The 17,988-nt window shown below is 40.5% G+C and overlaps 1 protein-coding gene across 1 annotated transcript in view; it reads right to left on the reverse strand.

Annotated features, from left to right (window-relative positions):
• LOC128688200 (cell adhesion molecule Dscam1) overlaps positions 1 to 17,988 on the reverse strand; it is an 876,413-nt gene that overhangs the window by 219,158 nt on the left and 639,267 nt on the right. Inside the window, exon 19 of the mRNA XM_070086854.1 lies at positions 16,636 to 16,782. Within this exon, the coding sequence (XP_069942955.1) occupies positions 16,636 to 16,782 (147 nt within the window). The remainder of the gene's footprint in view (positions 1 to 16,635; positions 16,783 to 17,988) is intronic.

A 17,988-nucleotide genomic window follows, 5' to 3' on the forward strand; every position in this document is an offset into this window, starting at 1 on the left:
CCCTTTCATTCTTCGTAATGCCTCACGCACCTCCCCCACACTCTCACCATCCTGTTCTTCACTACTAAAAGATGATATACCTCCCTGACCAGTGCATGAAATTACCGCCTCCCTTTCTTCGTCGACATTTAAAAGTTCCTCAAAATATTCCCATCATCTACCCAACACCTCCATCTCCCCATCTACTAACTCCCCTACTCTGTTTTTAACTGACAAATCCATTCGTACTCTAGGCTTTCTTAACTTGTTTATCTCACTCAAAAATTTTTCTTATTTTCATCAAAATTTCTTGACAGAGCCTCTCCCACTCTATCATTTGCTCTCCTTTTGCACTCTCTCACCACTCTCTTCACCTTTCTTTTACTCTCCATATACTCTACTCTTCTTATAACACTTCTGCTTTGTGAAAACCTCTCATAAGCTAACTTTTTCTCTTTTATCATACCCTTTACTTCATCACTCCACCAATCACTCCTCTTTCCTCCTGCACCCACCCTCCTATAACTACAAACTTCTGCCCCACATTCTAATACTGCGTTTTAAAAGCTATTCCAACCCTCTTCAACCCCCCCCCCTCCACTACTCATACCTGCACCAGCCCACATTTCTGCCAATAGTTGCTTATATCTCACCCGAACTTCCTCCTTCCTTAGTTTATACACTTCCACCTCTCTCTCACTTGTTGCCACTTTCCTCTTGTCCTATCTACCTTTTACTCTAACTGTAGCTACAACTAAATAATGATCCGATATATCAGCTGCCCCTCTATAAACATAAACATCCTGAAGCCTACCCATCAACATTTTATCCACAAATCAATAATCTAACAAACTACTTTCATTACGTGCTATATCATACCTTGTATACTTATTTATCCTCTTTTCATAAAATATGTATTATTTATTACCAAACCTCTTTCTACACATAGCTCAATTAAAGGCTCCCCATTTTCATTTACCCCTGGCACTCAAATTTACCTACTACTCCCTCCACAACATTTTTTACCCACTTTTGCATTGAAATCCCCAACCACATGTACTCTCATACTTGGTTCAAAACTGCCCACGAACTCACTCAACATTTCTCTCCTCTTCTCCAGGTGAATAAACGCTTACTATAACCCACTTTTCACTTCCAATCGTTATTTTACTCCATATAATCCTTGAATTAATACATTTATAGCCCCTCTTTTCCTGCCATAACTTATCCTTCAATATTATTACAACTCCTACTTTAGCTCTAACTCTATTTGACACCCCTCAACTAATCCCAGTAATTTCTCCTAATTGAGACTCTCCCACCCCCTTCAGCTTTGTTTCACTTAAAGCCAGGACATCCAGATTCTTTTCATTCATAACATCCACAGTCATCTCTTTCTTATCATTCACACTACATCCATGCACGTTCAAACATCATTGACGATTTTCTTCTTTTTTCTTTTTAGTAGACTATAAGGGAAAAGGGATTACTAGCCCATTGTTCCAGGCGTTTTAGTTGGCTTATGGAGGAAAGATTCTTATTCCACTTCCCCATGGATATAAAAGGAAAAGCAATAAGTACAAGAACTATTAAGACAAAATCAAAGAAAACTCAGATGAGTGTGTGTATAAATAAACGTGTACATGTATGTGTAGTGTGACCTAAGTGTAAGTAGAAGTAGCAAGACGTTTCTGAAATCTTGCATGCATATGAGACAGAAAAAAGGACACCAGCAATCCTACCATCTTGTAAAACAGTTACAGGTTTTCGTTTTACACTCACTTGGCAGGATGGTAGTACCTCCCTGGGTGGTTGCTGTCTACCAACCTACTACTATAAATATGTATAATATATATATATATATATATATATATATATATATATATATATATATATATATATATATATATATATATATATATATATATGCAAAACAACCAATGTGAAAGAATAGAAAAATTCCAAGCGCTTTCGTGACTACTCACATTGTTCTTTGACAATGTGTGTAGTCACGAAAGTGCTTGGAATTTTTCTATTCTTTCACATTGGTTGTTTTGCATATATATCTATCTATCTATCTATCTATATATATATATATATATATATATATATATATATATATATATATATATATATATATATATATATATATAATGATGCACTCTTTCCCCATGAGCCAAGGGTCTCTGAGCCTATGGGAACAAACATATAATGATGGGCAAGTTCTCCATATTTTCTAGACTTTTGGGACTCCCTTAAGCTGGCAGCTGCCCCTCCTTCTTCCCTGGTGTATTGGAGATAGGTATCAGCCAAGGTAGATGCACATGTATAGTCCCACACCACCTGCTTCCCATCTGTCCAGGCTTGAAGGGTGATACCATCTGGACACTTCTGGCTGCCATCAGATCTGCATAGTTGGGGTGGCTCCCTTACTGCTGGGCATCCAGCTGTTGTGAGGCTCCTCTTGATAAAGTTATTAACCGTGGCTCCCTTACTGCTGGGCATCCAGCTGTTGTGAGGCTCCTCTTGATGTTATTAACCTCCTCATGTCTTGCAATCTTTCCCTCGGATTTACGGCACACAAGACCATGGTACCCGACTCGGTCTGCTGCTTCACTGCCACAAATACACCTGTGTTCGGCGAGAATAGGGGCGGCAAGTCGAAGGGCAACACCGATGCGGATGGTCTGTGGGTCGAGGCGTTTGCCAAGGCTCGAGTTGGGAACAGCCAACAGAAAGTCCCCAGCATGAGGGGCTCTCACTGCCAGGAGGCAGGTTCTATCCTTCCCTGACACACTCTGAAGCATTGTTGAGGCAATATTTTCCTCTATTGGACCATCCCAGTGCGATTGTTTGTAGTTGTTGGGGGGAGCAGGTCTGGTTTCAGAGCCCGTTAGATTATCCCAAATCATTGCTCCGTCAATGAATTTTTGGTCCTGGACTCCAATCTTGTCCCTAAGATGTTCAGGGAGAATCGCTGCTACAAGCTCTCTGGATGCAATACACAAGGACAGAAAAGCAGGTGTGAGGGAAAAGTTCAATAGATAGGAGTAGAGAGGGAGTATATAGTAACATTAGTTTCATTGCCTGCTACTTGTTAAGGTAGGGTAAGTCAAGCTCCCGCTATTCCCGCCTTTTTTCCCCTCCCCGAAAGTGATAGTTTCATTGCCGGCTACTTGTTAAGGTAGGGTAAGTCAAGCTCCCACTATTTCCACCTTTTTTCCCCCACTATGAAAGTGATAGTTTGACTGCTGGCTGCTTGTTAAGGTAGGGTCAGTCTAGCTCCCGCTATCCATTCTCCTCCTTCTTCCCCCCCCCCCCCAGAAAGGTGACGTGTGGGGCTCCAGTCCAAACAGTAATCACTAGACTCACAGCTCCCAGCACTACTCTTGGATGACAGAGAGGGTCACCTGCCAATCAATGAGCAGAACTGATAGAGATGGACTAACGTCCTGAGACTTCCCCTTTTTGGATTTAATTACCTGTGCACCTGTATGAAATTGCAGGACGTAACCCCTCATCATTGCAGTGGTTAAGAACCTGCTTTCCCGTCATCGGGATATAATACTCAAGGCTATACTGTGAAGAACGAACCGGTGGGTTGTAACCAACACCTGCGACCCCCCCCCCCATCATCAGCAATGGCTACGATTTCAACAACACAGTGTCACCAACACCAGACACCCAAGTTTTTAATTAGCGTTGTATTCAATTATCATTTATATTTTTCATTTTTCATTTTCTTTAATGTAGGATTAATATTTCATATTTAAGTGTTTTATATTTTCTATATAATAAAGTGTTTATGTTTGTCGGTTATTTCTTTTTCTATTCATTAATTTTCCTGAGGAGGAGCCAGCCTGGGTAATACTGTCTGAAGTTGTTACAGGGCTGAGTAAGCCTTCACAAGTGGCGACCTTGCCAGGATCAACTCTACTGAATCAAGATTCAACTCCATCTCGAATCTACCATTGGAACTTCCACGCCGCATACCACAGACGGTTACCACCAGCCATGAGTAATCATTCTCTATGGTAGGACTACAGTACAGGTATTTAAAAGATTTGGTGATTGTTAGTCTCAATTTATTGTAAGTCAAGTCAAGGAAGGAATACTAGTTAATTCTGCCATCTGTTTTTGTGTGAGCTTGAAACACTTTGGAGGATTAGACTCTAGGGACCCGAGATTTTCCAGTGACAATTTGTTTCACTGAGCTCTTTATTATATCAAGGGAACTGTCATAGGACACTCTTGATTTGTTGGTGAGAAGATTGGATGGTCAAGTGACCCCATTCTACTTACTGTTTGCTCGGAGCTGGCATAGAACCCTTCGTTTTAATTAATACATATTGTTTAATTGAAGCAGGGATCGAGCTCTCTGGTTTATTTACAGTTTGAGCGGAGCAGGAATTGAACCCTCCATTTTCTTTAATACCTGTTTCATTTCCCCTGATAGTTTAAGTTATTCTTGCAAGTATGGATGAATATCAGTTTTGGATGAATGCTAGAAGTAAGTTAGGAATAACAGGGAAAATTTTAGAATCTTTCATTAGTGCTAAGATCCAGGAAAGACTTGAAAGAGAGAGAATTGAGAGAGAAGAAAGACAGTTAGAAAAGGAAAGAGAAGAAGAAAAGGAGAGAGAGAGAATAGAAAGAAAAGAAGAAAAGGAGAGAGAGAGAATCGAAAGAGAAGAGAAAAAGGAGCGTGATAGACTTGATCGTGAAGAGAGAGAGTACGTGAAGAACAAGTTAAATTAAGAGAACTTGAGGAAAGAGCAAAGGATAGGGAACGTGAGGAACAAGCTAAAATACGTGAGGCACAAGCTAAGATACGTGAGGAACAGGTTAAATTAAGAGAACTTGAGGAAAGAGCAAAGGATAGAGAAGTTGAGGAAAAAGCTAGAGAACGTGAGGAAAAAGCTAGAGAACGTGAGGAAAAAGCTAGAGAACGTGAGGAAAAAGCTAGAGAACTTGAGTTAATAGAGAGAGAAAAGGATCGCGAGCTCGAACAAGCTCGCCTTGAATTAGAGAATAAAAAGTTAACTCTTACACAACAACAATTAGAGGAAGGAGTAATTGAACATCATGCAGCTAGTGCACATATTCCAACACCTAATTTACATCCCTTCACAGAGGGGGAAGACATAACTTCATACATTATCAGGTTTGAAAATACCGCTACCCTCTGTGAATGGCCTGCTGACACCTGGGCTACCAGGTTAGGAATGTTATTTTCTGGTACAGCCTTGAATATCTATGCAACTTTGTCGCAGGATATCATATGTAATTATAACCTACTGAAGAAGGCAATCCTTAAAGCATACCAAAAAACCACTAATTCTTACTGGAAAGATTTCAGGTATGCCACCTTACAGCCTGGCCAGAACTTTCAGCAGTTACAGGTAACACTCTTTGGTTTGTTCGACTTTTGGATAGAGAGTTCAGGAATTGATTGCAGTTATGAATCTCTTAGAGACTTCATGGTTGCTGACCAGTTCCTGGCAGCTCTTCCCCATCAGATACGAACATTCATCAGAGAACGTAACCTGATTAAAGCTGAGGAAGTTCCTGAGGCTGCTGACCTGTATGCTGAGGCTCACAATTCCTATAAAGACCTAAAGGGATCGAACCCTAAGGGCAAGGGTTCATCAGACCTTAAGAAATCAAAGCCTCTAGTGGAAAGTAAAATGACTTCTTTTATGCCTGTTTGTCATTTGTGTGGTGTTAAGGGACATAAACGTCCAGATTGTCCTAAGAAGGTCCAAAAAGTTGGAAGATGTTTTAAAGACTGTAATGACAAAGCACCCTTCTGTTCAGGAACAGTTAATGGACTTAAATTTTCTACCATTTTACGAGACACTGGATGCATATGTATAGTCATTTCTGATAAGCTGTACCCTAACCTTAAAGAAACTCATTCCTCTGCTGTACTTTCAGACTACTTGGGCCATACGGACACTTTTCCTACCATCCGTTGTTACATTAGGTCTAAATGGTTCACAGGTTGGTCTGAAGCCGTAATAGCTCCCATCACTTCTTGTTCCGTACTAATTGGTAATGTAAAAGGTGCCATTCTTCCTTCTGAGGTTGACCTTTCATCACCAAAGGTGGACATAAGTGTTTCAGATCCTCTTCCTGTAGAGTCAGAGAAACCCCTCGAAAGTTCAGATGAGACAATGTCTCGTGAGATTCATGTGGGATTAAAAACCAGTGATGCTACTCTCGAAAGCGAGGTAGTAGGATCACCGGTTCACTTGTCAGATGAAAGTGAAGATATCACCTCCGATACCATAAATGTCTTGACTAGGGCTCAGACCAAAGCCCAGGTTTCTCCTACTGTACATCCTTTGATTTTCCCTGACTTTAAGCCTTTAGATATATCGAAGGACTCCTTCGTCAATTTCCAACGTAATTCCCCTTCTCTTCAGAATTGCCATAATGCCGCTAAACAAAATCAAGTTATCCAAAGGAAAAACTTTTCATAGAAATTTGAATATATAAAAGGTATCTTGTACAAGTCAGTATTCAAATTAAATTCAGATGAGGTAGACTATTCCATCTTAGTTGTTCCAAGTCAATGCAGAGAGACTGTTCTTAAAATGGCTCATGACCTGCCAGTGGCCAGACATTTCTCGCATCGCAAAACCTTAAATAAAATTAGAGAAACCTATTTTTGGCCAAAAACGTCCTCAGATGTCACTACCTACTGTACATCGTGTAAAGTTTGCCAACTGTCATCCTCCCGATGTACCAGGCGAGTACCTATGGTCAAAATGCAAATCTTTACGGTACCGTTTGAAAGAGTAGCTATTGACATCGTTGGTCCTTTATCTCCACTTTCATCTGGGCGACATAGATATATATTAACATTAGTTGATTATGCTTCGAGTTTCCCTGAAGCAATACCCTTAAAGACCATAACCACTACAGAGGTGGCTGAAGCCCTTTTGTCCATCTTCTCCAGAGTGGGCATCCCTAGAGAAATTTTGTCTGACCGTGGGACACAATTCACATCTGACTTAATGCAACATCTATACCAACTTCTGGGAGTGAAGCCTCTCTTCACCACGCCCTATCATCCCAGCTGTAATGGGAGGATTGAGCGCCAGCATTCGATTCTCAAGTCCATTTTAAGGAAACTTTGCTCCCTTAAACCTAAGGAGTGGCATCGTTACCTACCCTGTGCTTTGTTTGCCATGAGGGAAGTTCCCAGTGACTCTTTGGGGTTTTCACCTTTTGAACTTCTCTATGATAGACAGGCCAGAGGCCCATTGTCCATCCTTCATGACTTATGGACTAATGAGGAGATGAGTGCTGAGGTTCAGTCTTCTTACCAGTTTCTCCTTGACCTTAGATCCAAACTTGAGGAGACCTCTGACATAGTTTCGGAAAACCTAAGCTTGTCAATGGACCTGTACAAAACTTATTTTGATTCCAAAAGTCAGAGGAGAAGTTTTAAAGTAGGAGATGAAGTTCTTGTACTTTTGCCTATCAAGTCAAATAAATTACTAGTAGCATGGAAAGGTCCATATAAAGTATTAAAAATTTGTGGGAAAGTTGACTACCTCATAGAAGTCAAGGGGAAACCTAAACTTTATCATATCAACATCCTTAAGAAATATTACCGAAGAAATTCGGTTAACTGCCTTAATAACTTTGACTTAGTTTTTCCACACGATTCGTGGCCCGGTGGCCTGGTGGCTAAAGCTCCCGCTTCACACACGGAGGGCCCGGGTTCGATTCCCGGCGGGTGGAAACATGCGACACGTTTCCTTACACCTGTTGTCCTGTTCACCTAGCAGCAAATAGGTACCTGGGTGTTAGTCGACTGGTGTGGGTCGCATCCTGGGGGACAAGATTAAGGACCCCAATGGAAATAAGTTAGACAGTCCTCGATGACGCACTGACTTTCTTGGGTTATCCTGGGTGGCTAACCCTCCGGGGTTAAAAATCCGAACGAAATCTTATCTTATCTTATCTTGATACGACAACGGAAGAATGTAAGGTGTGCGTAATTGACACCTCTAACTTAGACTATGATGAAGAACTACATGACTTGGTGACTTTTGACCACTCGGACGCAACCAACATCTTTGGATGACCATAAGAGACATGAACTACTTCAATGTGTGAGTAACTTTTCAGACGTCTTTACTGATATTCCAGGTGTTACCTCTACGGTAGTCCATAAGATTGACTTAGTGACGGACAATCCTATCATCCTATCAAACGAAAATTATACCCAGTTCCAGTTCACCTTAGGGATGCATTTGACCGAGAGGTAGACAAATTATTAAAACTAAAGATCATTGAACCTTCAGTATCTTCATATTGTTCACCAGTAGTCATGGTTAAAAAGGAGGATAATTCATATAGACTTGCTGTTGACTTCAGAGGCCTTAATGCTATAACTCGGTGGGATGCTGAGCCTATGCACTTAATAGATAGCGATATACACAAATTTTATGACGCTTCCTTCTTTTCAGAGATTGATATTGTGCAGGCATATCATCAAGTAATGTTAGATCCTTCTTCTAAGCAGTACACCGCTTTTCCTACACACCAAGGACTGATGCAATATAGAACTATGCCCTTCGGTTTGGTAACTGCCTGTGCTACCTACGTGAGACTGATGAGAAAGGTCTTGGGTAATATGCCAAACGTTTCAGTTTATTTTGATAACATTTACGTAATGACATCCACGTGGGGCGAACATATCCAAACATTAACATCAGTTTTGCATAGGTTACGCTCACATGGCCTCACTGCCAAGCCGAAGAAATGCTTCCTTGGGTATAACAAGATTAGATATCTTGGACTGATACTTTCTAATAACTCTCTGCAGCCTCTCCCCAGTAAGATCAAAGCTTTATTAGAATTTAAATTCCCCAAAACCAAGAAGCTCTTGCGTAGCTTTCTTGGTTCTGTAAATTTTTATGCACGGTTTATCCCGAACCTTACTGATCTTACAGGCATCTTATCCAACTTCCTTAAAAAGTCTGTGAAGGAACCTCTTGAACTTTCCGACGTAGCTCGGGAAAAGTTTAATGAGATTAAAAGTATCTTTTTGAAAGACCCTATACTTAAGATTCCAGATATTAATAAAACATTTTGTTTAAGAACTGATGCCTCCAATACTGGCTTAGGTGCGGTGCTACTACAATACCATGATGGTACTCCCTTCCCTGTATGCTTCCTAAGCCGGAAACTCCTTCCTGCAGAAACGAGATACTTCACCATAGAAAAGGAATGTTTGGCCCTTATGGGGGAATCTCCAAACTTAAATTTTATTTGCTGGGAAAAGAATTCATTTTAGAAACGGACCACAAACCTTTGATATACCTAGAAACTTTTAAGGGAACCAACAGTCGCCTCTTGAGGTGGACATTGGCACTCCAGGCTTTTAAGTTCCATATTGTATATATCAATGGTTCATCCAATTATTTCTCTGACTGGTTAAGTCGTGACAGTCAGTAGAAGATTTCTTGCCTTACGCGACTTCCATATGTTAGAACTTTTTCCTCGCTTATTCTTCTTATACTCCTTGACTATAAGTCTTGGTATTGGGGAGTGTGAGGGAAAAGTTCAATAGATAGGAGTAGAGAGGGAGTATATAGTAACAATAGTTTCATTGCCGGCTACTTGTTAAGGTAGGGTAAGTCAAGCTCCCGCTATTCCCGCCTTTTTTCCCCTCCCCGAAAGTGATAGTTTCATTGCTGGCTACTTGTTAAGGTAGGGTAAGTCAAGCTCCAGCTATTCCCGCCTTTTTTCCCCCACCCCGAAAGTGATAGTTTGACTGCCGGCTGCTTGTTAAGGTAGGGTCAGTGTAGCTCCCGCTATCCATTCCCCTCCTTCTCCCCCCCCCCCGAAAGGTGACGTGTGGGGCTCCGGTCCAAACAGTAATCACTAGACTCACAGTTCCCAGCACTACTCTTGGATGACAGAGAGGGTCACCTGCCAATCAACGAGCAGAACTGATAGAGATGGACTAACGTCCTGAGACTTCCCCTTTTTGGATTTAATTACCTGTGCACCTGTATGAAATTGCAGGACGTAACCTCTCATCATTGGAGTGGTAAAGAACCTGCTTTCCTGTCATCGGGATATAATACTCAAGGCTATACTGTGAAGAACGAACTGGTGGGTTGTAACCAACACCTGCGACCTCCCCCTCCATCATCAGCAACGGCTACGATTTCAACAACACAGTGTCACCAACACCAGACACTCAAGTTTTAAATTAGCGTTGAATTCAATTATCATTTATATTTTTCATTTTTCATTTTCTTTAATGTAGGATTAATATTTCATATTTAAGTGTTTTATATTTTCTATATAATAAAGTGTTTATGTTTGTCTGTTATTATTTCTTTTTCTATTCATTAATTTTCCTGAGGAGGAGCCAGCCTGGATAATACTGTCTGAAGTTGTTACAGGGCTGAGTAAGCCTTCACAGCAGGTAATGCAATCTGTGATGACTTGCGGACACCATTGCCTCCTAGTCTGACTGGAAGTGTAGCTTGGTTCCACTGCCTGTCTTCTAGAGTAAGGTTAAGTACTTTCGTAAAAATATGCCTCAGAATACTGTCATATTCGTGCAGTATAGGGTTATCATATGAAGGTGCACATCTTAGGAAATATGTCAACCTGGGCAGACTCAAGCACTTTGTGAGAAGGTACAAGGCATCGTGGGTGTCCAGATTGCCTATTCGTTGTTCCATTCTCCTTAACTCTTCCAATTTCTTCCTGAGAATTGTGTCAATGGCTTCCCAGAGGTGCTCCTAGCAAGACACTATTTGTGGGGGCAATGACTGCTGCTCCGGGTAGTTTTGATCTCACTGCATTTATCACTTGTTGGCTGACTGAGATGATTTCACATTTGGATGGATTCAGGATGAGACCCATTTCCTGTCCCCGTGTCATTACCTGTGTAAGGTCATGTAGGAGGGACTCCTTTGTACCTGCTAGTGTGCCATCATCTAGGAACCAGATGTTTAGCTCGCTGGTCAGTCTGACTGTGATTTTCCTAACTGCTATAAAGAAGAGAAATGGTGCAAGAGGATCTCCTTGTTGGACACCCTCCGATGATGTGATTTCATACTCTCCAAAGAGAAGCATTGATTCCTTGCTATACCCAGCTGAAACAAAAGGGAAGAGACCAGGGAAATGTTCTTGTACTGCTGCTAATACCACGTCTCTTTTCAGGAGATTGAACGCATTCTTGAAATCTAATTTTACCACTGCATTGTCCTCAGGCAGGTTGTTGATATACGCCCTTGTTGCATGAATCGCTGCTTCACTTCCTTGAGAGACCCCAAAGCCAAGCTGGTTTGGTTGAAGCATCATGGCTGCCTGTGCACGAATACTTCGGGCAGCAGCTTTGGATACGAGGCGGCGTAACGTGTTGCCTACTGCAATTGGCCGAATTCCTCCATCCTTCTTTTTAAGTGCACAAAGTGTTGCACCAAAAAAGAAAGGTCTAATTCCATCAGGAATCAGACCAGCCAAGGAATTGTTGACGAACCTTGTGATCTCTGAAAGCAGTGTCTCTGCAATTTCCCCAATAACTGGATTAACCATTTCCTTTAAATGCTGTGGCCTTATTCCAGTGTAACCCTCAGCAGAGCCAGATGGGAACGACATTATTGCTTTGTAAATGTCTGAGTCTTCCACAATCAATGGTTCCATAGTGGGGACAGAGGTGTTGGAAAAGTTGGTGCCACTGGTTTCCCTGGCAGGGTGCTTTCCTCTAAGTGCTTCAGCCATGTCAGCATCCCTGGGAGCAACTGTATCTTCACTGGTAATAATTCTGATTGCCCCCACTGTGTTGCCCTCTTCAATTTTCTTGCTCAGCTGCACTCTGACTTTTTCACTGTCAGTAGAGTGAGTGGGTGTTCTGCCTCTCCCTTTTTTGTGTTGACGGGGAAGGCGAACGAGGTTATCAACTCTAGGAAAATCTCTTAAGGATTTAATTATCATTGAGGCTAGCCTCTTTCCCCTTCTTTCCGGAACAGCTAAGCAGACATTGCCAAAAAGTAGCAAGTTGTGCCATACCTTGATGGTTGGTGGAGCATTTAAGATAGTGGAACCATCGTTTACTTTTTTCAGGAGGTCTGTCAGTTTCCCAGCTGCGTGTGGACGGGCTGCTTTGGGAATATGTGTGAGTGTCCTCGTACCTGTTGCTTTAATTGCTTCCAAGAGATTGTCTGATGAGATGAAATCTGTTGGAGTGGGTTCAGGTGCCTGAGATGGCTCTGGATCATCACTTTTCACAGGAGGACATCCTGAACCAGGGCAACTACCGTGTTTGCGGAGGAAACCATTAGAGTTGAGACAACGAAGCTGTAAGCATGACCGACACTTGCCTCTCCTAGTATTGCCAGCCGTGCCATTTCCCTGGCTGCTTGCTTATATATATATATATATATATATATATATATATATATATATATATATATATATATATATATATATATATATATTATTATTTTATTATCACACCGGCCGATTCCCACCAAGGCAGGGTGGCCCGAAAAAGAAAAACTTTCACCATCATTCACTCCATCACTGTCTTGCCAGAAGGGTGCTTTACACTACAGTTTTTAAACTGCAACATTAACACCCCTCCTTCAGAGTGCAGGCACTGTACTTCCCATCTCCAGGACTCAAGTCCGGCCTGCCGGTTTCCCTGAATCCCTTCATAAATGTTACTTTGCTCACACTCCAACAGCACGTCAAGTATTAAAAACCATTTGTCTCCATTCACTCCTATCAAACACGCTCACGCATGCCTGCTGGAAGTCCAAGCCCCTCGCACACAAAACCTCCTTTACCCCCTCCCTCCAACCCTTCCTAGGCCGACCCCTACCCCGCCTTCCTTCCACTACAGACTGATACACTCTTGAAGTCATTCTGTTTCGCTCCATTCTCTCTACATGTCCGAACCACCTCAACAACCCTTCCTCAGCCCTCTGGACAACAGTTTTGGTAATCCCGCACCTCCTCCTAACTTCCAAACTACGAATTCTCTGCATTATATTCACACCACACATTGCCCTCAGACATGACATCTCCACTGCCTCCAGCCTTCTCCTCGCTGCAACATTCATCACCCACGCTTCACACCCATATAAGAGCGTTGGTAAAACTATACTCTCATACATTCCCCTCTTTGCCTCCAAGGACAAAGTTCTTTGTCTCCACAGACTCCTAAGTGCACCACTCACTCTTTTTCCCTCATCAATTCTATGATTCACCTCATCTTTCATAGACCCATCCGCTGACACGTCCACTCCCAAATATCTGAATACGTTCACCTCCTCCATACTCTCTCCCTCCAATCTGATATTCAATCTTTCATCACCTAATCTTTTTGTTACCCTCATAACCTTACTCTTTCCTGTATTCACCTTTAATTTTCTTCTTTTGCACACCCTACCAAATTCATCCACCAATCTCTGCAACTTCTCTTCAGAATCTCCCAAGAGCACAGTGTCATCAGCAAAGAGCAGCTGTGACAATTCCCACTTTGTGTGTGATTCTTTATCTTTTAACTCTACGCCTCTTGCCAAGACCCTCGCATTTACTTCTCTTACAACCCCATCTATAAATATATTAAACAACCACGGTGACATCACACATCCTTGTCTAAGGCCTACTTTTACTGGGAAAAAATTTCCCTCTTCCCTACATACTCTAACTTGAGCCTCACTATCCTCGTAAAAACTCTTCACTGCTTTCAGTAACCTACCTCCTACACCATACACTTGCAACATCTGCCACATTGCCCCCCTATCCACCCTGTCATACGCCTTTTCCAAATCCATAAATGCCACAAAGACCTCTTTAGCCTTATCTAAATACTGTTCACTTATATGTTTCACTGTAAACACCTGGTCCACACACCCCCTACCTTTCCTAAAGCCTCCTTGTTCATCTGCTATCCTATTCTCCGTCTTACTCTTAATTCTTTCAATTATAACTCTACCATACACTTTACCAGGTACACTCAACAGACTTATCCCCCTATAATTTTTGCACTCTCTTTTATCCCCTTTGCCTTTATACAAAGGAACTATGCATGCTCTCTGCCAATCCCTAGGTACCTTACCCTCTTCCATACATTTATTAAATAATTGCACCAACCACTCCAAAACTATATCCCCACCTGCTTTTAACATTTCTATCTTTATCCCATCAATCCCGGCTGCCTTACCCCCTTTCATTTTACCTACTGCCTCACGAACTTCCCCCACACTCACAACTGGCTCTTCCTCACTCCTACAAGATGTTATTCCTCCTTGCCCTATACACGAAATCACAGCTTCCCTATCTTCATCAACATTTAACAATTCCTCAAAATATTCCTTCCATCTTCCTAATACCTCTAAATCTCCATTTAATAACTCTCCTCTCCTATTTTTAACTGACAAATCCATTTGTTCTCTAGGCTTTCTTAACTTGTTAATCTCACTCCAAAACTTTTTCTTATTTTCAACAAAATTTGTTGATAACATCTCACCCACTCTCTCATTTGCTCTCTTTTTACATTGCTTCACCACTCTCTTAACTTCTCTCTTTTTCTCCATATACTCTTCCCTCCTTGCATCACTTCTACTTTGTAAAAACTTCTCATATGCTAACTTTTTCTCCCTTACTACTCTCTTTACATCATCATTCCACCAATCGCTCCTCTTCCCTCCTGCACCCACTTTCCTGTAACCACAAACTTCTGCTGAACACTCTAACACTACATTTTTAAACCTACCCCATACCTCTTCGACCCCATTGCCTATGCTCTCATTAGCCCATCTATCCTCCAATAGCTGTTTATATCTTACCCTAACTGCCTCCTCTTTTAGTTTATAAACCTTCACCTCTCTCTTCCCTGATGCTTCTATTCTCCTTGTATCCCATCTACCTTTTACTCTCAGTGTAGCTACAACTAGAAAGTGATCTGATATATCTGTGGCCCCTCTATAAACATGTACATCCTGAAGTCTACTCAACAGTCTTTTATCTACCAATACATAATCCAACAAACTACTGTCATTTCGCCCTACATCATATCGTGTATACTTATTTATCCTCTTTTTCTTAAAATATGTATTACCTATAACTAAACCCCTTTCTATACAAAGTTCAATCAAAGGGCTCCCATTATCATTTACACCTGGCACCCCAAACTTACCTACCACACCCTCTCTGAAAGTTTCTCCTACTTTAGCATTCAAGTCCCCTACCACAATTACTCTCTCACTTGGTTCAAAGGCTCCTATACATTCACTTAACATCTCCCAAAATCTCTCTCTCTCCTCTGCATTCCTCTCTTCTCCAGGTGCATACACGCTTATTATGACCCACTTCTCGCATCCAACCTTTACTTTAATCCACATAATTCTTGAATTTACACATTCATATTCTCTTTTCTCCTTCCATAACTGATCATTTAACATTACTGCTACCCCTTCCTTTGCTCTAACTCTCTCAGATACTCCAGATTTAATCCCATTTATTTCCCCCCACTGAAACTCTCCTACCCCCTTCAGCTTTGTTTCGCTTAGGGCCAGGACATCCAACTTCTTTTCATTCATAACATCAGCAATCATCTGTTTCTTGTCATCCGCACTACATCCACGCACATTTAAGCAACCCAGTTTTATAAAGTTTTTCTTCTTCTCTTTTTTAGTAATTGTATACAGGAGAAGGGGTTACTAGCCCATTGCTCCCGGCATTTTAGTCGCCTCATACGACACGCATGGCTTACGGAGGAAAGATTCTTTTCCACTTCCCCATGGACAATAGAAGAAATAAAAAAGAACAAGAGCTATTTAGAAAAAGGAGAAAAACCTAGATGTATGTATATATATATATATGCATGTGCGTGTCTGTGAAGTGTGACCAAAGTGTAAGTAGGAGTAGCAAGATATCCCTGTTATCTTAGCGTGTTTATGAGACAGAAAAAGAAACCAGCAATCCTACCATCATGCAAAACAGTTACAGGTTTTTGTTTCACAGTCATCTGGCAGGACGGTAGTACTTCCCTGGGTGGTTGCTGTCTACCAACCTACTACCTAGATAAATATATATATATACATATATATATAAATATATATATATAAATATATATATATACATATATATATAAATATATATATATACATATATATATATATATATATATACATATATATATATATACATACATATATATATATATATATATATATATATATATATATACAGTGTGTGTTTGTGTGTGTGTGTGTGTGTGTGTGTAGTGTGTGTGTGTGTAGTGTGTATCGTGCGCTGGCATTCAACGTAATTCACATATGCTTTTTCTTAAATATAAATTAAATGTTAATTACATTTAGTTAGGTCAGTCGTTGCTGATAATTTCAATGTGACGAGATAATATGAGACAAAAGCACTATTTAACAGAGACAAATATATCGTATCCTGAGTGTCTCTTCTACCAATACAATTATGTGATACAGTGAAAACAACTGTCTCTCTATCTCTGCTTCAGAGCGGGTTTCTCTCATGGTTTTTCAATTTTTTTTTCTTAAATGGCTGCATCTGTTTTCACAAGCATTTGATTAGCTTTTATTTTCCTACATATAAAAGTTATTTAACAAGACTAACAATGAGCCTCACCTTCAATGTTTGTCGTCCTTTTATAGAAGACTTTGTAGCCCTGAACAGGTCCGTTGGAAAGGTTCAGTGGGAGTGGTTGCCAGCGCACTCTCAGTGCCTGGGACGAGAGAGGGTCACACTTGACACTCTCTGGCGGTGCTGATGGCACTGATGCCACGGAGGGAAAGAGAAATGCAAAGATAATTGAAACAAGCAGAAGGCCAAAATAAATAATTTTAAAGAAAAAAAAGTGCAATAAAGCTTGCGAATAAGTAATTTTTAAGATTTTTTGTAAGGGAGATTAAAATTAATTTGTTAAATAGGTCAGCAATTTAATTTGAAAATCAAGTAAATTATACAGATTTGAAGGTGAAATCCTGAGGAGAGATGATGAGAGATTTATCTCTTAATCTATAATCTGCATATAATACAAATATCTGATAGAGTTTCTAAGGAAAATTTAACACAAATCAGTTTAAATATATTTCGATTCAGAGGATCATTCATCGACTGATTATTATCATAAAAGTAAAAAGTAATCAGTGTAAATATCACAATGACTATTTTACACTTACACAACACTAGCATAGAAAAAATTTATTTGAATATGCTTATGTATTCGTAATGTTGCGAGTTTAGTAGACTAGATCAGAGGTGAGGGAAAGATAAACCAAATATGACAAACTGAATTTTTACCATATAAACTGCTAAAAAAACAAAGATAATGAAGTTATTTTAACCTATATAGAAAATATCTCTGGAGGGTTAAGTTTGTAAGAGGTAAGTTAGTTTGTAAGACGTAAGTTAGTTTGTAAGACGTAAGTTAGTTTGTAAGACGTAAGTTAGTTTGTAAGACGTAAGTTAGTTTGTAAGACGTAAGTTAGTTTGTAAGACGTAAGTTAGTTTGTAAGACGTAAGTTAGTTTGTAAGACGTAAGTTAGTTTGTAAGACGTAAGTTAGTTTGTAAGACGTAAGTTAGCTTGTAAGACGTAAGTTAGTTTGTAAGACGTAAGTTAGCTTGTAAGACGTAAGTTAGTTTGTAAGACGTAAGTTAGTTTGTAAGACGTAAGTTAGTTTGTAAGACGTAAGTTAGTTTGGAAAAAGGTAAGTTAGTTTTGTAGAGGTAAGTTTATAAAGGTAGTTTCCAAGAGGTAAGTTAGTTTGAAAGAGGTAAGTTAGTTTGCAAAGGGTTAAGTTAGTTTGCACGAGGTAAGTTTGTAAGAGGTAGTTTGCACGAGGTAAGTTTGTAAGAGGTAGTTTGCACGAGGTAAGTTTGTAAGAGGTAGTTTGCACGAGGTAAGTTTGTAAGAGGTAGTTTGCACGAGGTAAGTTTGTAAGAGGTAGTTTGCACGAGGTAAGTTTGTAAAAGGATGA

Source organism: Cherax quadricarinatus, chromosome 19, assembly GCF_038502225.1.
Source record: "Cherax quadricarinatus isolate ZL_2023a chromosome 19, ASM3850222v1, whole genome shotgun sequence".
NCBI classification, from domain to species: Eukaryota; Metazoa; Arthropoda; class Malacostraca; order Decapoda; family Parastacidae; genus Cherax; species Cherax quadricarinatus.